This window comes from Triticum urartu, chromosome 2 (genome assembly GCF_003073215.2).
Source record: "Triticum urartu cultivar G1812 chromosome 2, Tu2.1, whole genome shotgun sequence".
NCBI classification, from domain to species: Eukaryota; Viridiplantae; Streptophyta; class Magnoliopsida; order Poales; family Poaceae; genus Triticum; species Triticum urartu.
In genome coordinates, this window is record NC_053023.1 from 649653100 (window position 1) to 649673087 (window position 19988).

At 45.1% G+C, this 19988-nt stretch overlaps 1 protein-coding gene across 1 annotated transcript; it reads left to right on the top strand.

The window, feature by feature from the left end:
• The first annotated feature begins 3255 nt into the window (after positions 1-3255).
• LOC125533887 (zinc finger BED domain-containing protein RICESLEEPER 2-like) lies at positions 3256-4462 on the top strand. Its single transcript, XM_048697216.1, has 2 exons — positions 3256-3872; positions 4113-4462. Exons 1-2 carry the CDS (start codon positions 3491-3493, stop codon positions 4223-4225), a joined length of 495 nt encoding a protein of 164 aa, XP_048553173.1. The 5' UTR covers positions 3256-3490; the 3' UTR covers positions 4226-4462.
• The last annotated feature ends 15526 nt before the right edge of the window (positions 4463-19988 follow it).

Consider the following 19988-nt stretch of genomic DNA (forward strand, 5'->3'; position numbering starts at 1 on the left):
TGAATCGCCAAGTGTAAACCGGGTCTCAAGTAAACCGCCAAGTCCAGCCGGGTCACCAATGAGTCTTCAGGCTCGTGAATCGTCATACCAGTGAACCGCCAGACACATAAATCGCCAATCCTCTGGCGGTTTACCAATGAAACGCCTAGTCCGGCCGGGTTATACTTCCAGCCGGTTTACGTCGCGGGGTATATCCCCGACACGTACGCTTACGCGAGACTGGTTCTACCAATGTGCTTTGCACATAGGTGGCTGGCGAGTGTCAGTTTCTCCAACTTTAGTTGAACGGAGTATGCTTACGCCCGATCCTTGAGAAGGTTAAAACAACACTAACTTGACGAACTATCGTTGTGGTTTTGATGCGTAGGTAAGAACGGTTCTTGATCATCCCGTAGCAGCCATGTAAAACTTGCAACAACAAAGTAGAGGACGTCTAACTTGTTTTTATAGGGCATGTTGTGATGTGATATGGTCAAGACATGATGCTATATTTATTGTATGAGATGATCATGTTTTCTAACGGAGTTATCGCTAACTGGCAGGAGCCATATGGTTGTCGCTTTATTGTATGCAATGCAATTGCCTTGTAATTACTTTAGTTTATCACTAAGGGGTAGCGATATTCGTAGAAGCAATAGTTGGCGAGACGACAACGATGCTACAATGGAGCTCAAGGTGTCGCGCCTCACCCCGGGCATAAAAACCGAAGACCGAACCCGAAAAGGCCGAACTAAATAAGACCGAATAAAAAACGGTCTACACTACTGTTTGACCGAACTAGTTACGGTCTGATCGGTCATCTGATGTTGTGGACTGAATAGCCCGTATAGACCGAATTTAGAAAAACCCATACGTAGGAGTAGTACGTACATGCTACAGCCCATGTGGCCAGCCCAAGGTCACAAGCGAGATAACACACAAGCACATCTCGTCCTCACCTCACGATGCAATCGATTCACAGAACCTAGCTGCCGCCCGCTTTGCCCAATTCCTATTTTCTCTCCCACCACGAACCCTAGCCGCCGTCCCTCGCTATGGCGCGATGCCGTGAGCCGTCAGCCGTGACCGAGGAGCGCCTCGCGCCTCTGGCTGATGAGCGACGAGGACTGGCGCCCCGAGCTGCTGCCCTGACCAGTGATGACGAGCCGACCACCATCCGCGACCACCGTTCCCCTTGCGTCGCGCCGCCAAGCCCGACTCTCTTTCGTCGCTCCACTGCCAGTGACGGGGACATCCGCCGACGGTGCTCCATCTCCTAGCTGCTGCAGTTCGTCACCACCTCTCGTCCTCTTCGAGGTTGTTGCCGGTCGCCGCCCACTATTCTTCCGGTGTTGTAGCTTGCAGCTGAATCCTGAAGGTGAGCAAGATACTTCATCTCTCCATGTGCATATGTGATGTCTAGATTGTTATTCTTTTATCTGAATCAATTATATTGTTCAAGTTCTGCAATGTTCAAATTAAGGTAGATATAGTGGCTTGCCTTTTTTGGCTTGTATATATTCACGACAGATTCATGCCATGCTGCTTGATGTACTAACTAGGCTATAAGTAGTATCTTTTTGTTAGTTTGTATGTTCTTGTGTACCATTAGATGAAGAAATGGTTCAGTAAGGAGTAACCTGTTTTTTTGTAGATGCTTTCTATACCGGAATCTGAACATGATGAGGGATTGAAGGACAAAGATGATGCATTTATGAGTGTAGATGCAGAGGCAGATGCAGAAGCAGCGGCTGCAGAAGCAGGAGACGAATCATTCTTACATAGCATCATTGAAGATGAAGATGCCGAAGCAAAAGTTGGTGAAGGTGCCAATCGAGAAGCTGCTCAAGATGACAAGCCAAAAGGACGGAAGCAAATGGCATCAAGATCACAAATCTGGGAGCATTTTACCAAAGTTTTTGATGACAAGGGGTTAGTAAAGGAAGGAAAATGCAAGTATTGTGACCGACCAATTCAAACTACTACATCAATCAATGGGACAACAACAATTCGTAGGCACTTTGGTACATGCAAGCGCAATCCGAATAACAAAATGGATCCAAACCAGACCACTTTGCAAGCAACTCCAGGAGATGGCATCACTACTTGGAGATATGATGCAGAAAAAGTTAGGAAGGCATTCGCTGTGATGGTCATAGAGGATGAACTGACTTTTGCATTTGGTGAGAAATCTGGATTTAGAAAGTTCATTTCAGTCGTTTGCCCCCGCTTTAGTCCATCGTCAAGAAGAACTTGTACCAGGGACACTGTCAAAATCTATCTAGATGAGAAATCCAAGTTGAAAAAGTTTTTCAAAGAGAATTGTGGAAGTGTGTGTGTTACCACTGATTGTTGGACTTCTCAGCAGCAAGATGGCTATATGGTAGTGACTGCGCACTTCATTGATGAAGACTGGAAGTATCATAAGAAAATTATTGATTTCATTATGGTGAAGGGCCACAAAGGGAAGGATCTTGGGAAGTACTTGCAGAGATGTTTGATGGAATGGGGGCTAGGGAGAGTTATGACAGTCACCGTGGATAATGCAAGCAATAATGATGGCTGCATTGTTCACTTGAGAAAGTGCATGGTTGAGGCCCAAACTAGCATAGCTGCTGGAAAGTTTTTGCATATGAGATGTGCGGCACATATTGTCAACCTTATTGTACAAGATGGCCTAAAAGAAGTTGAACTTTCAATCAAATGTGTCCGAGCTTCTATGCGATACATCAAGAATGGGACTTCTCGGTTGGTAAAATTCAAAGAGCTAGCATTGGAAGAAAAAGTTAAGAGCAAGGCATTCTTGAACCTAGATGTATGCACTCGGTGGAACTCAACTTACATAATGTTGAAGGCTGCCATCACCTACGCGAAGGTGTTTACAAGGTACTGTGAGGATGACCCATTGTATGCGTTGGACTTGTCTGAAGAAAAAGGAGGATTTGGGTATCCAGATGAGATGGATTGGGAAAATGCTAGGAAAATGGCTGCCTTTCTTGGTCATTTTTATGATCTTACTGTTCGCGTGTCATCCTCACTTCATGTCACTTCCAACAACTTTCTTTTCGAGGTTGGCAATATACACATATTGGTTCAAAATTGGATGAGCAGTACAGATCCTTTGCAAAAAGCTATGCCAGAGAGGATGAAAGAAAAGTTTGACAAATACTGGGGGTCTTGGCATGAGAATGAAAAGGTGAAGGAGAAGGGTCCTATTGTAAATGAAAGAGGGAAAGGGAAGAAGAAGGAGAAGGAGGCGAAGGAGGAGAAGGAGAAGGAAAATCTCAACTTGCTCATTTTTATTGCTGCAGCTCTTGATCCAAGGTATAAGCTTTCTGATTTCACTAGGCTCACTACTTTGGAAATATTTGGTGTTTAGTCTGGAGAGAAGGTGTGGTATGCTGTTAACAAATGTGTTCGCGAGTTGTTTGAAGAATACTGAGTAAGATTGACTACACCAGAACCAACAACACCAGCCATTAGCCAAGTAACAATAGGAGGAGGAGCAAGTATGATGAAGGAACTAATTGCAAGTAGGTTGAGGCAAAATAATAGTGGAGGAAGTGCAAGTAGTAAATCTGAGCTTGAAAAATACCTTGCCAAAGACTCTGAAGACCCTGACAAAAAAATTGGTATCCTAGGATGGTGGAAAGAGAATTCATCTAGGTTTTCAATCTTGGCAAATATGGCTCGTGATATTCTTGCTATCCCCATTACAACTGTGGCTTCCGAGTCTGCCTTTAGCACAAGTGGACGCATACTCGATGACTTTAGGACATCTCTAACTCCGTTTATGGTGCAAGCTTTAGTTTGTACGCAAGACTGGCTGAGAAGGTCAACAGATCCGGTCGACATCAAGGAGAACTTGGAAGAATTAGAAGTGCTAGAAAAAGGTAAAACAATCAGCCAACTTGTCAATACATTTGTTTTTTATTGTAGAGATATTAATATGCATGACATGCATCAGTACCAAACCAATGTATGGAGAACTTTATATGCATGACTTGACAAACTTCTTCATTAACTAGACCTAGCTAGTAGATCTCAACAAAAGCACATTGCATTTGTCACTATCAGTATATCACCATAGCTAGCAGATTATGAAGTTTGAGTGAATACTTGACTTGTTGTAGAGTTGATTGAAGAATTTGGTGACAAGGTGAAGGGAAAGCGGAAGTTCAATGGTGTTGTTGTTGCTTCTTCCATGGCCAAGTCAAACAAGTGTGCAAGTCGACCAACAAACTGACATCCACGTCTACTCATGGCTGAACTAAAATCATGTTGAATGTATGCTGTTTTAGTTATCATCTTTTGATTTTGATTTGTGACTCGAGACTTGAGAATTGAGAACTGGGAGTGAGAGTGTGAGACCTTAATGTTTGTTGTTTGCTGCTGAATTGAAAGCATGTACTAAACTTGATTTGTTTCATGTCAAGTTCTATGTTGTCAAGTACTAAGTGGTGATGGTGTTTGCTGCTTGTCGACTCCATGGGCTGATCCGCTGATGTTACTTGATCTTCTTACTTTCTGGTGTCAAATATAAATGAGTATGCATGCGTGAATCTTGTTGCTGGTGAAGTGGTGATTATATATACTGCTAATTTTCTATTTAAAGATTCTCATATGGTGTACTGTATTCCATCCAGATTGCATACAAGTGTTACTTGTTTGAAATTTTCTTATGTACACGTGCGCCAGTATACATACATATGTTATCTTCGTACACACAGCTTTGTGCACACATGTACCTCTTTACTCTATGTAGTTTGTATACAATTGGTACTGGAAGTAACATAAATCTGGGTTCTAGCAATTAATTTGGTTTGTTTGGTCAGGACCGAAGACCGAATAGTAAAGACCGAAGACCGAATAGTGAATAACCAAAAAGACCGAAATTATATCGGTCTTCAATTATGGGAGACCGAAATTTTGAAACACCGAAAATACCGGACCGAACAAACCGAAAAGACCGAACGCCCGGGGCTGGTCACGCCGGTGACGATGGTGATCATGACGGTGCTTCGGAGATGGAGATCACAAGCACAAGATGATGATGGCCATATCATATCACTTATATTGATTGCATGTGATGTTTATCTTTTATGCATCTTATTTTGCTTTGATTGACGGTAGCATTATAAGATGATCTCTCACTAAATTTCAAGGTAAAAGTGTTCTCCCTGAGTATGCACCGTTGCCAAAGTTCGTCGTGCCGAGACACCACGTGATGATCGGGTGTGATAAGGTTTACGTCCATCTACAACAGGTGCAAGTCAGTTTTGCACACGCAGAATACTCGGGTTAAACTTGACGAGCCTAGCATATGCAGATATGGCCTCGGAACACTGAGAACGAAAGGTCGAGCGTGAATCATATAGTAGATATGATCAACATAGTGATGTTCACCATTGAAAACTACTCCATCTCACGTGATGATCGGACATGGTTTAGTTGATTTGGATCATGTGATCACTTAGATGATTAGAGGGATGTCTATTTGTAGGATCGAAAGTATGTCTAGAGGGGGGGGGGGGGATTAGACTACTTGACCAAATAAAAACTTATCCTTTTCCCAATTTTAGTTCTTGGCAGATTTTAGCAACTTTGGAAAAGTCAAGAAATCTTAACACAATTCAAGCAAGCATGCAAAGAGTATATGAGTAGCAGAAAGTAAAGCATGCAAATTGCAAGAATGTAAAGGGAGTGGTTTGGAAGATTCAAACGCAATAGAAGACACGGATGTTTTTGTCGTGGTTCCGATAGGTGGTGCTATCGTACATCCACGTTGATGGAGACTTCAACCCATGAAGGGTAACGGCTGCATATGGAGACTTCAACCCATGAAGAGTCCACGAAGGGTCCACAAAGAAGCAACCTTGTCTATCCCACCATGGCCATCGCCCATGAAGGACTTGCCTCACTAGCGGTAGATCTTCACGAAGTAGGCGATCTCCTTGCCCTTACAAACTCCTTGGTTCAACTCCACAATCTTGTCGGAGGCTCCCAAGTGACACCTAGCCAATCTAGGAGACACCACTCTCCAAAAAGTAACAAATGGTGTATTGATGATGAACTCCTTGCTCTTGTGCTTCAAATGATAGTCTCCCCAACACTCAACTCTCTCTCTCACAGGATATGGATTTGGTGGAAAGATTAGTTGAGTGGAAAGCAACTTGGGGAAGGCTAGAGATCAAGATTCAAATGGTAAGAATGGAATATCTTGGCCTCAACACAAGTGTAAGTGGTTCTCTCTTAGAAAAAGGTAAGTTGGAAGTGTAGGTTCGTTCTGATGGCTCTCTCCATGAATGGAGAGGAGGTGGAGGGGTATATATAGTCTCCACACAAAATCTAACTGTTATACACAACTTGCCAATCTCGGTGGGACCGAATTGATAAACTCGGTCGAACCGATTCAGCAAGGCTAGTGACCGTTAGGGTTTTCGGTGGGACCGACATGCAACTCGGTAGGACTGATATGGTTAGGGTTAGGGCATAGCGTAATCTCGGTGAGACCGATTACACAAACTCGGTGAGACCGAATTTGGTAATATGCTAAACAGAGAGTTGGTCAGGGGAACTCGGTGGGACCGATTCGCTCATTTCGGTGAGACCGAAATGTTACGAAGGGAAACATAGAGATTACAAATCTCGGTGAGACCGAGATCCTTATCGGTGAGACCGATTCTCCTAGGGTTTGTGGCAATGACTATGACATCTGAACTCGGTGGCGCCAGATAGAAAGAATCGGTGGGGCCGAGTTTGACTTTTGGTTTAGGTCATATGTGGATGTGAGAAAGTAGTTGAGGGCTTTGGAGCATATCACTAAGCACTTTGAGCAAGAGCCTCATTAAGCAACACCTCATCCCTCCTTGATAGTATTGGCTTTTCCTATAGACTCAATGTGATCTTGGATCACTAAAATAGAAAATGTAGAGTCTTGAGCTTTGAGCTTGAGCCAATCCTTTTGTCCTTATCATTTTGAGGGGTCCACTTTTCTCATGCATGCCATGCCAACCATTGATCTTTCCTGAGATATTAATCTTGAAATGTCATTAGCTCAATGAGATATATGTTGTTAGGAGTTACCAAAACCACCTAGGGATAGTTGTACTTTCACTATCTAAGTGGGAGTTCTTAAGTAATATGATTAATTGAACTTTAATTTATCATGAGCTTAGTCCTGGTAGTATTAGCACATCTATGTTGTAGATCAATAGCTTGCGTTTAGCTCCCCTGTTTTATTTTTGATATGTTCCTAGAGAAAAATAAGCTGAAAGATGTTAGTAGCAAAGACGCGGACTAGCTCCATGATCTGAGGATTATCCTCATTGCTGCACAGAAGTATTATGTCCTTGATGCACCGCTAGGTGACAGAACTATTGCAGGAGCAGATGCAGACGTTTTGAATGTTTTGACAAAAGCTCGGTATGATAACTACTTGATAGTTTAGTGCACCATGCTTTACGGCTTAGAACCAGGACTTCAAAAATGGTTTGAACACCACGGAGCATATAAGATGTTCCAAGAGTTGAAATTGGTATTTCATACTCATGCCCGTGTCAAGAGGTATGAGACCTCTGACATTACTTTGCCTACAAGATGGAGGAGAATAGCTCAACCAGTAAGCATGTGCTCAGATTGTCTGAGTACTATAATCACTTGAATCAAGTGGGAGTTAATCTTCCAGATAAGATAGTGATTGACAGATTTCTCTAGTCACTATCACCAAGTTGCTAGAACTTCGTGATGAACTATAATATGCAAGGGATAACGGAAACGATTCCCAAACTCTTCGTGATGCTGAAATCGACAAAGGTAGAAATCAAGAAAAGCATCAAGTGTTGATGGTTAACAAGACCACTAGTTTCAAGAAAAGGGCAAAGGGAAGAAGGGGAACTTCAAGAAGAACGGCAAGCAAGTTGCCGCTCAAGTGAAGAAGCCCAAGTCTGGACCTAGGCCTGAGACTAAGTGCTTTTTCTGCAAAGGGACTAGTCACTGGAAGCGGAACTGCCCCAAGTATTTGGAGGATAAGAAGGATGGCAAAGTGAACAAAGGTATATTGGATATACATGTTATTGATGTGTACTTTACTAGTGTTTATAGAAACCCCTCGGTATTTGATACTAGTTCAGTTGCTAAGAGTAGTAACTTGAAACGGGAGTTGCAGAATGAACACAGACTATTTAAGGGTGAAGTAACGATGTGTGTTGGAAGTAGTTCCAAGAATGATCATCATCGCACACTCCGTATACTTTCGGGATTAGTGTTGAACCTAAATAAGTGTTCTTTGGTGTTTGCGTTGAGCATGAATATGATTTGATCATGTTTATTGCAATACGGTTATTCATTTAAGTTAGAGAATAATTGTTACTCTGTTTACATGAATAAAACCTTCTATGGTTATACACCCAATGAAAATGATTTGTTGAATCTTGATCATAGTGATACACATATTCATAATATTGAAGCCAAAAGATGCAAAGTTAATAATGATAGTGCAACTTATTTGTGGCACTGCCATTTAGGTCATATTGGTGTAAAGCGCATGAAGAAAATCCATGCTGATGGGCTTTTGGAATCACTTGATTATGAATCAGTTGATGCTTGCGAACCATGCCTCATGGGCAAAGATGACTAAGACTCTGTTCTCCAGAACAATGGAGCGAGCAACTGACTTATTGGATATAATACATACTACTGATGAGGTCCGATGAGTGTTGAGGCTCACGGCGGGTATCGTTATTTTCTGACCTTCACAGATGATTTGAGCAGATATGGGTATATCTACTTGAAGAAACATAATTATGAAACATTTGAAAAGTTTAAAGAATTTCAGAGTGAAGTGGAAAATCATCGTAACAAGAAAATAAAGTTTCTACGATCTGATCGCAGAGGCGAATATTTGAGTTACGAGTTTGGTCTTCAATTAAAACAATGTGGAATAGTTTCACAAACTCATGCCACCTGGAACACCACAACGTAATGGTGTGTCCGAACGTCATAACCGTACTTTATTTGATATAGTGCAATCTATGATGTCTCTTACCGATTTACCACTATCGTTTTGGGGTTATGCATTAGAGATAGATGAATTCACATTAAGAAGGGCACCATCTAAATCCGTTGAGACGACACCGTATGAACTGTGGTTTAGCAAAAAAAACTAAGCTGTCATTTCTTAAAGTTTGGGGTTGTGATGCTTATGTGAAAAAGTTTCATCTTGATACGCTCAAACCCAAGTCGGAGAAGTGCGTCTTCATAGGATACCCAAAAGTAACTGTTGGGTACACCTTCTATCATAGATCCGAAGGCAAGATATTTGTTGCTGAGAATGGATCCTTTCTAGAGAAGGAGTTTCTCTCGAAAGAAGTGAGTGGGAGGAAAGTAGAACTTGATGAGGTAACTGTACCTGCTCCCTTATTGGAAAGTAGTTCATCACAGAAATCTGTTTCTGTGACTCCTACACCAATTAGTGAGGAAGCTACTGATGTTGATCATGTAACTCTAGATCAAGTTACTACCGAACCTCGTAGGTCAACCAGAGTGAGATCCGCACTAGAGTGGTATGGTAATCCTGTTCTGGAGGTCATGTTAATTGACCATGACGAACCTATGAACTATGAGGAAGCGATGATGAGCCTAGATTCCACGAAATGGCTTGAGGCCATGAAATCTGAGATATGATCCATGTATGAGAACAAAGTGTGGACTTTGGTTGACTTGCCCGATGATCGGCAAGCCATAGAAAATAAATGGATCTTCAAGTGGAAGACGGACGCTGATAGTAGTGTTACTATCTACAAAGCTAGACTTGTCGAAAAAGGTTTTGAAAAAGTTCAAGGTGTTGACTACGATGAGATTTTCTCACTCGTAGCGATGCTTAAGTCTGTCCGAATCATGTTAGCAAATTGCCACATTTTATGAAATCTGGCAAATGGATGTCAAAACTACATTCCTTAATGGATTTCTTAAAGAAGAGTTGTATATGATGCAACCAGAAGGTTTTGTCGATCCTAAAGGTGCTAACAAAATGTGCAAGCTCCAGCGATCCATCTATGGACTGGTGCAAGCATCTCAGAGTTGGAATATACGCTTTGATGAGTTGATCAAAGCATATAGTTTTATACAGACTTGTGGTGAAGCTTGTATTTACAAGAAAGTTAGTGGGAGCACTACAACATTTCTGATAAATATATGTGAATGACATATTGTTGATCGGAAATAATGTAGAATTTTCTGGAAAGCATAAAGGAGTATTTGAAAGGAGTTTTTCAAATAAAGACCTCGGTGAAGCTACTTACATATTGAGCATCAAGATCTATAGAGATAGATCAAGACGCTTGATAAGTTTTTTTCAATGAGTACATACCTTGACAAGATTTTGAAGTAGTTCAAAATGGAACAGTCAAAGAAAGAGTTCTTACCTGTGTTACAAGGTGTTAAATTGAGTAAGACTCAAAGCCTGACCACGACAGAAGATAGAAAGAGAGTGAAAGTCATTCCCTATGCCTAAGCCATAGTTTCTATAAAGTATGCCATGCTGTGTACCAGATCTATTGTATACCCTACACCGAGTTTAGCAAGGGAGTACAATAGTGATCTAGGAGTAGATCACTAGACAGCGGTCAAAATTATCCTTAGTGGAATAAGGATATGTTACTCGATTATGGAGGTGAAAAAAGGTTCGTCTTAAAGGGTTACGTCGATGCAAATTTTGACACCGATCCAGATGACTCTAAGTCTCAATCTGGATACATTTTGTAAGTGGGAGCAATTATGTAACACCCCGGATGTAACTTTCCCTATTTGTATCCAACTCTTGCCCTTTCCGGTGTTAAGTTATATTTATTTCTCGGGTTCGGGTCTTTGTCTCCGTGTGTGTTTTTCTTTTCCGTGCATCTCTTATCATGTCATCACGTGCATTGCATTTGCATACATATTCATCTCATGCATTCGAGCATTTTCTCCGTTGTCCGTTTTGCATTCCGGCGCTTCGTTCTCCTCCGGTGGCCATTACTAGCTTTCTTTTGTGTGTGGGGTTCAAACATTTCCGGATTGGACCGAGACTTGCCATGCGGCCTTGGTTTACTACCGGTAGACCGCCTGTCAAGTTTCGTATCATTTGGACTTCGTTTGATACTCCAACGGTTAACCGAGGGACCGAAAAGGCCTCGTGTGTGTTGCAGCCCAACCCCCCCCCAAATTTGGCCCAAAACCCACCAAACTCAGCTCCATGTCCTAGAGCGTTCGATCACGATCGCGTGGGCGAAAACCGCACCTCATTTGGACTCTCCTAACTCCACTTATGCCTATATATACACCCCTCCATTCGGATCTCCTCTTCCCCCGTCCAAAACCCTAAAAAAAAAACAGATCCATCTTCCCCCGCGCCGGGCCGGACGTGTCCGCCCGCGCCGGACTTTGTCCGCCCCGCCGCCGCCTACCCACTCTCGCGCCGCCACGTGGACCGAGGCCCACATCGCCGCCGCCGGGCCCGCCTGGCCCGCGCGCCGGCCCCCTTCCTCCTCCTCCCGGGCCAGAGGTGGCCGGCGCCGCCGCCCGAGGCCACCGGCCTCCACCGCCGCCCGTAGCCGGAGCCACCACCGCCGCCAACGCCGCCGCCTCTCCTCGCCCCGCCGCCCCCTCGCCGCGCCGCCGCGGGACGCCGGCGCCGCCGGCGCCGCCGACCGCCGCCGCCCCGGCCTCGCCCCGCCTCGCCGGCCTCCTCCCCAAGCTCCGGCTCCGGCGAGCTCCGCCGGCTGCTACAGTAACTCCGGCGCCGCCTCGGGAAGCGTGCTGATCCCGATCTGGATCTGGATCTGGGATCCCCCGGTTGACTTTTATCTCCTAACCCTAGTTTTTTATGCGATGTTTGACTGCTCGTAACTCCGCAATCGTAGCTCCGTTTTGGGCATATAATATATCAAATCTTCGTCTCGACATGTACATCATTTTGTTCCATTGCATCATTTGAATTTGAGGTCATCTTGATGCCCAAAATGCTGTTAGAAGGAGGCTTCGTGAGTTAAATTGCAGATCCGTTAGTTCATCATGCACTTTTGTCATTTTTGCCATGTTTAATCCGTGCATGATATGCCTGTGCCCCTTTGGGATGAATTGATAAGCATTTTGTCTTCTTTCCAGAGGTGCCACCCATGCATTTTTAGGATGTGTATGTTGTCTTGTGCAAGCTTGCGAAGAGAGGTACCTGAGATTGCTGATTTCAGGGACTTAGTGGTTTCACTAAGTCTGGGATATTTTAGTCCATGATGCTATATGTCCAGCTTGTTTCCTAGTGATCCGTGCCTCTTTTGAGGATGATCAGTAAGGTAGTTTTGATATTTATGTTATGCTCTATCCATCCATGTCTTTGTTTGCATATGTGGAGTGCTCTAGGTTGACTCAATCGAGCTCAACTTTTGCTTCGTTGTTAATCTGGGCAGATCGTCAACTTGTTTGCGATTTTGCCGATGCTACCGTTAGTGTTCCATGCATGCTATGCCTTTTTTCTTGCCATGTGTAGCTAGCATATTGTGTCTTCTTTCTGGATATATGCTTGCCTTGCCATGACTTGCACCGTAGTGAGTGCATCGAGCTTGTTTACATGCCTTCGTGAGTTATAATTTCAGCATGTCTCAGTTTTCACTAAGTCTGAAAACTGATTGTGTTCGAGCTATGTTCGTGAGCTCGGTAGAGTATTTTGTGAACCCTTTTGACCCCAGGTCACTTTGGGTCTTTTGTTAAGCTTGTTGAGTAGCTCCATGCCATGTTCTTACTTGTCATGTTCAGGTCATTTATCATGTTGTTTTGCTGCTCCAAAGAGAGCATCGTGATCTGAAATTTCAGGCTAGTGTTAATTTCACTAAGTCTGGAATCTGTTTTGCATATTCATTTTTGCCATGCTTGTTTGAACCCCTTAATGGATGAATTTGCCTATGGCTCAGTGCTAGTGTTTTGTTAACCATCTTGTGAAAATCACTGCCATGTATTTTGTTTTCATGTTTGGTGGCTGTAGCATGTTCATTTCGTTGCATTTAGATGCCTACTTGCTGTAAATCGCAGACCGGTGTCATATCTTAAAACGCTCGCCATTTCCAAACCGTAACTCCGATTCCAATGATCTTTATATCGTTTTCAAGCGATTTCATCCCCTCTATCCAGTGGCACACTTGGTTTTTCCAAGTTGAGGCCAGGTTCATGCATTCCCTGTCATATCTTGCATTTTGCATCCCGCATCGCATCCCGCATAGCATGTCATCATTTCATCATATTGCTTGGTCTTGCTCGTGGTTGATCGTATCCTTGTTGCTTGTTTGTCTTTTTGGGTAGAGCCGGGAGACGAGTTCGCTACCGAGGAGCCCGTTGAGTTTGCTTGTGAGGATCCAGTCAACTTTGACAACCGTGCAGGCAAGATGATCATACCCTCGATATCACTACTATCTCTGCTGTGCTAGTTTGCTCGCTCTTTTGCTTTGCCACTGCTACGATGCCTACCACTTGCTTGTAAGCCTCCCAATTGCATGATTGAGCCTCTAACCTACCATTGTCCTAGCAAACCGTTGATTGGCTATGTTACCGCTTTGCTCAGCCCCTCTTATAGCGTTGCTAGTTGCAGGTGAAGATTGGAGCCGTTCCTATTGGAACATATTTTATTTGCTTGTTGGGATATCACTATATTGCTATGTTATCTTAATGCATCTATATACTTGGTAAAGGGTGGAAGGCTCGGCCTCTCGCCTAGTGTTTTGTTCCACTCTTGCCGCCCTAGTTTCCGTCATATCGGTGTTATGTTCCCGGATTTTGCGTTCCTTACGCGGTTGGGTTATAATGGGAACCCCTTGATATTTCGCCTCGATTAAAGCTTTTCCAGCAATGCCCAACCTTGGTTTTACCATTTGCCACCTACCCTTTTCTTTCCCTTGGGTTCTGCAGACTCAAGGGTGATCTTATTTTAACCCCCCCGGGCCAGTGCTCCTCTGAGTGTTGGTCCACCTGTCAGCTACCGGTGGCCACCAGGGGCAACTCTGGGCTGGCCTACCCGTACCTAGGACAATCTGAGTGTGCCCTGAGAAAGAGATATGTGCAGCTCCTATCGGGATTTGTCGGCACATTCGGGCGGTGTTGCTGGTCTTGTTTTAACCTGTCGAAGTGTCTTGAGTTACCGAGATACCGAGTCTGATCGGAACGTCTTGGGAGGAGGTCTTTTCCTTCGTTGACCGTGAGAGCTTGTCATGGGCTAAGTTGGGACTCCCCTACAGGGATTGAACTTTCGAAAGCCGTGCCCGCGGTTATGGGCAGATGGGAATTTGTTAATGTCCGGTTGTAGATAACTTGAACCCTAATTAATTAAAATGATTCAACTGAGTGTGTTGCCGTGATGGCCTCTTCTCGGCGGAGTCCGGGAAGTGGACACGGGGTTGGAGTAATGCTTGCGCAGGTTGTTCCTTCTAGTTTCTCGCTCGTGCTTGGCCCCCTCTTCTCGCTCTCCTTTGCGAACAAGTTAGCCACCATATACGCTAGTCGCTTGTTGCAGCTCCACATATACTTGCCTTATCCTTCCTATAAGCTTAAATGGTTTTGATCGCGAGGGTGCGAGATTGCCGAGTCCCTGTGGCTCACAGATACTATAATTCCAGATGCAGGTCCAGGTGATTCCGCTCCAGGTGACGAGTACGAGCTCAAGTGGGAGTTCGACGAGGACTCTCAGCGTTATTATGTTTCCTTTCCCGACGATCAGTAGTGGTGCCTAGTTGGGGTTATCGATTCAGGGCCTTGTCGCATGTTGGGGGTCTTTTCTATTTTGGCACCGTAGTCGGGCCATGAGTGATTTGTTTGATGGATGTTGTTTATGTACTTTGATGTGACGTGGCGAGTGTAAGCCAACTATGTATCTCCACTTTATATTATTTATGTACATGGAATGTGTGATGATTTCCTGACTTGCGACATTGCTTTCAATGCGGTTATGCCTCTAAGTCGTGCCTCGACACGTGGGAGATATAGCCGCATCGAGGGCGTTACAAATTAGCTAGAGTAGCTCCGTGCAGAGCATTGTTGACATAGAAATTTGCAAAATACACATGGATTTGAATGTGGCAGACCCGTAGACTGAACTTCTCTCACAAGCAAAACATGATCAAACCTTATTACTCTTTGGGTGTTAATCTCATAGCGATGTGAACTAGATTATTGACTCTAGTAAACCCTTTGGGTGTTGGTCACATGAGGATGTGAACTATGGGTGTTAATCACATGGTGATGTGAACTATTGGTGCTAAATCACATGGCGATGTGAACTAGATTATTGACTCTAGTGCAAGTGGGAGACTGAAGGAAATATGCCCTAGAGGCAATAATAAAGTTATTATTTATTTCCTTATTTCATGATAAATGTTTATTATTCATGCTAGAATTGTATTGACCGGAAACATAATACATGTGTGAATACATAGACAAACATAGTGTCACTAGTATGCCTCTACTTGACTAGCTCGTTAATCAAAGATGGTTAAGTTTCCTAACCATGGACATGAGTTGTCATTTGATTAATGGGATCACATCATTAGGAGAATGATGTGATTGACTTGACCCATTCCGTTAGCTTAGCACTTGATCGTTTAGTATGTTGCTATTGCTTTTTTCATGACTTATACATGTTCCTATGACTATGAGATTATGCAACTCCCGTTGCCGGAGGAACATTTTGTGTGCTACCAAACGTCACAACATAACTGGGTGATTGTAAAGGTGCTCTACAGGTGTCTCCGAAGGTACTTGTTGAGTTGGCGTATTTCGAGATTAGGATTTGTCACTCCGATCATCGGAGAGGTATCTCTGGGCCCACTCGGTAATACACATCACTATAAGCCTTGCAAGCATTGTAACTAATGATTGAGTTGCGGGATGATGTATTATGGAACGAGTAAAGAGACTTGCCAGTAACGAGATTGAACTAGGTATTGAGATACCGACGAGCGAAACTCGGGCAAGTAACATACTGATGACAAAGTTAACAACATATGTTGTTATGCGGTTTGACCGATAAAGATCTTCGTAGAATATGTGGGAGCCAATATGAGCATCCAGGTTCCGCTATTGGTTATTGACCAGAGACGTGTCTCGGTCATGTCTACATAGTTCTCGAACCCGTAGGGTCTGCACGCTTAAAGTTCGATGATGGCTATAACATGAGTTTAATGTGTTTTGATGTACCGAAGTTTGTTCGGAGTCCCGGATGTGATCGCGGACATGATGAGGAGTCTCGAAATGGTCGAGACATAAATATCGATATATTGGACGATTATGCTCGGACACCGGAATGGTTTCAGGGAGTTTCGGGCATATACCAGAGTACCGGGGGGTTACCGGAACCCCCCGAGGAGACTAATGGGCCTATTGGGCCCTAGTGGAGAAGAGGAGGGGCGGCCAAGGGAAGCCGCGCACCCCCTCCCCCCAATCCGAATTGGACAAGGAGTAGGGACGGCACCCCCCTTTCCTTCCCCCCCTCTCTCTCCTTCCCTCTCCTCTCCTACTCCCACATGGAATGGGGGAGTGAGGGAGTCCTAGACTAAGGGGTCCTCGGGCGTCCGACCTGTTATCTATGGGCCGGATTGATGGGCTGTGAAGACATGAAGACCGAAGACTGCACCGTGTCCGGATTGGACTCTACTTGGCGTGGAAGGCAAGCTTGGCGACCGAAGATTCCTTCTTATGTAACCGACTCCATGTAAACCCTAGATCCCCTCGGTGTCTATATAAACCGTAGGGGATAGTCCGGAATGGCCAACACATATACTCATTGCCATATTCATAGGCTAGACTTCTAGGGTTTAGCCATTACGATCTCGTGGTAGATCAACTCTTGTAACACTCATATTCATCAAGATCAATCAAGCAGGAAGTAGGGTATTACCTCCATAGAGAGGGCCCGAACCTGGGTAAACATCGTGTCCCCTGTCTCTTGTTACCATCGATCCTAGACACACAGTTCGGGACCCACTACCCGAGATCCGCCGGTTTTGACACCGACATTGGTGCTTTCATTGAGAGTTCCACTGTGCCGTCGATGAAAGGCTCGATGGCTCGCCTATTCGTTGGAGGCAACATCACCGCAGGGGTAGTTTTGGCCCCAGGCCAAACCCTCTGGCTGGGCGACTTTACTATGATCGCCCGTTCGGCCATAGAGCCGACAATGACCTCTCAGGCCATCGAAAATCCCCTTCGCATAAACTCTGAGCACTCCAAGAATATGGATCCAGTCGAGCTTTCATCCTTAAACGAGCTCCTAGATCGCATCACCGCTTTGGGAATCATCATAGATTACGATTAGATCGGGCCTAAAACCGATCAGGGAGAAACCGAAGCTCCACTTGGCACCCACCAGATCACGGCAGTCCTGGAGTAGGACGGCGAGCCTTCTTCTATATCGAAGACGGACTATGTTCGGGTCACCGTTCATAAAGAGCCGGATACTCACCCGCGAAAAGACGCAACCAGCCCTCCAAACAGAGCCTCGGACGGCGGCTCCAAACAATCAGAAGATGTTCCGGAACCCGGGCTGTCCAGTCTGCAAGGTCGTCGAACCCCGGACAACCAGTTAGGTCGGGGTTCGGATTTAATTCCACCTACCCACCCGGACATACAGGCTCTCATGAGCATAAAACATCAATCTCAGGAGAAGGTCCACCACTTTTGGGCCAGATTCCTCCTTGTCAAGAACAAGGTAAAAGATTTCTGTGACAAGGACGCAATATCAGCGTTCTGCAAAAACTATGCGGACGAAGGAATACTCAACGCCATCAATCGACACCGCATACTCAAATTCGCTAACTTAGCAACCATTGTACAAAAATACAGCGCGATGGAGAGCGCCTGGGAAACTCAAGCAGCTCACTGGGAACCATCGGTCCCAGCTCAACTCCCCCTAGAGGCGAAAAGGGCGCACCCTCATGGCACGCCCAACCTGATAGTCAAGAAACACAAAACCGCTGCATGGCACCGTTCTGGAGGGGTGGCTCGATGGCCCATGCAAAATACATACAACAATAGACACCATGGCAACCCACAGCCTTAGAGCATGTTGGATACTACGACAGGTAGCCAAGAGCGGCGAGGACATCCTTATTAAGGATACCCCGGAACAAGGCCCCCCAGAAGATGACCACCCAAGAGTATTGACAGTCTTCGATACATTCGCTTCAAACAGCAAACACAAAAGGGCACTTCACGAGCTCAACGAAGTCTGCCAAATCCCTGTAATAAACCCATGGAACGACACGGCTATAACATTCAACGCCGATGACGAACCAAAGTACAGAACAGTATGAGCTCCTCCCGCGTTAGTACTCAGTCCCATCGTGGACGGGTTTCGACTTACCAAGGTCCTCATGGACAGCGGCAGCAGACTAAACCTCATTTATCAGGACACACTCCATAAAATGGGAGTAGACAGGAGCCGCATCAAACAAAGTAACACAACCTTCTGAGGAATTATTCCTAGTCAGGAGGCGCGGTGCGCGGGCAAAATCACACTTGACGTGGTATTCGGATCGCCGGAGAACTATCGTTCCGAAGAAATAACCTTCCAAGTGGCCCCTTTCAGCAGCGGATATCATGCCCTGTTGGGGCGGGATGCTTTTACACGCTTCCAAGCTATACCTCACTATGGATATATGAAGCTCAAAATGCCCGGACCAAACGATATAATCACTCTCGCCAGTGACCCGGACATAGCACTCCGCGCTGAAAACAAAACCGCATCCCTGGCCTTGGAGGCACTATCCGAAGCCGTTGCGGCCGAGGAATTAACCGCGCTACGCTCCACAGTGGACAGGGACGATGTGATCCTCGACAAACGCTCCAAAGCCACCTCGTTTAAACCGGCAGAAGAAATAATCAAATTCCAGGTCCACCCAACGGACCCCAAGAAGACAACATCCATCGGAGCCCAACTAAATCCATCAGTTGACGCCGCACTACAAGAATTCCTACGCGAAAACTGGGACATATTTGCCTGGCACCCTTCGGATATGCCAGGGATCCCACACAAGCTGGCCGAACATAGCCTCAATATATTAAAGGGGTTTAAACCAGTTAAGCAAGCACTGCGACGCTTTTCCGAACCCAAGCGACAAGCCATGGGGGAGGAGCTGGCCAAACTCATTGAGGCCGGATTCATTAGAGAAATCAAACATCCGGACTGGCTGGCAAACCTGGTGATGGTACCAAAGAAGGAAAAATCCTGGCGCCTGTGCGTCGATTTCAAAGACCTCAACAAAGCCTGCCCCAAGGATCCCTTCCCCTCCCCTGCATTGATCAAATCATTGACACCATCGTAGGACACGACTCACTGTGTTTCCTCGATGCATACTCCGGATACCATCAAATCAAAATGAAGGAATCTGATCAAGCTGCAACATCATTTATCACCCCATATGGGCCATTCTGCTTCAATACCATGCCCTTCGGGCTCAAGAACGCCGGCGCCACATATCAACGCATGATTCAAACATGCCTGGAGAAACAAATCGACAAAACAGTAGAAGCTTACATTGACGACTTCGTCATCAAAACCAGGCACGTGGAAACACTAATAGACGACTTACATCTTACATTCGACAACCTCAGGGCGTATGACATCAAGCTCAACCTGGAAAAGTGTGTCTTCGGCGTCCCCGCCGGAAAACTGCTGGGCTTCATCATTTCCAATAGAAGAATCAAAGCAAACCCAGCCAAAATCCGAGCTTTGTCACAATTGACTATGCCAACATACCTTAAACAAGTCCAAAAACTTGCAGGTTGCGTGGCAGCTCTAAGCCGCTTTATCTCCAGATTAGGAGAAAAGGCACTGCCACTCTATCGCCTTTTACGGCGAACCGACCACTTCAAGTGGACAAACGCGGAAACAACCGGACTGAAAGAAATAAAAACCCTTCTTGCGGGTAACCCAATCCTGGCTGCACCAAATGCCAGTGAACCGATGTTATTATACATATCGGCAACACATCAAG

Bases quoted from the DNA above. Each gene is read 5' to 3' on its own strand.
- LOC125533887 (XM_048697216.1), top strand. From the start codon at position 3,491: ATGATGAAGGAACTAATTGCAAGTAGGTTGAGGCAAAATAATAGTGGA. The intron at 3,873-4,112 runs GTAAAACAATCA...GACTTGTTGTAG, and splicing joins ATTAGAAGTGCTAGAAAAAG to AGTTGATTGAAGAATTTGGT.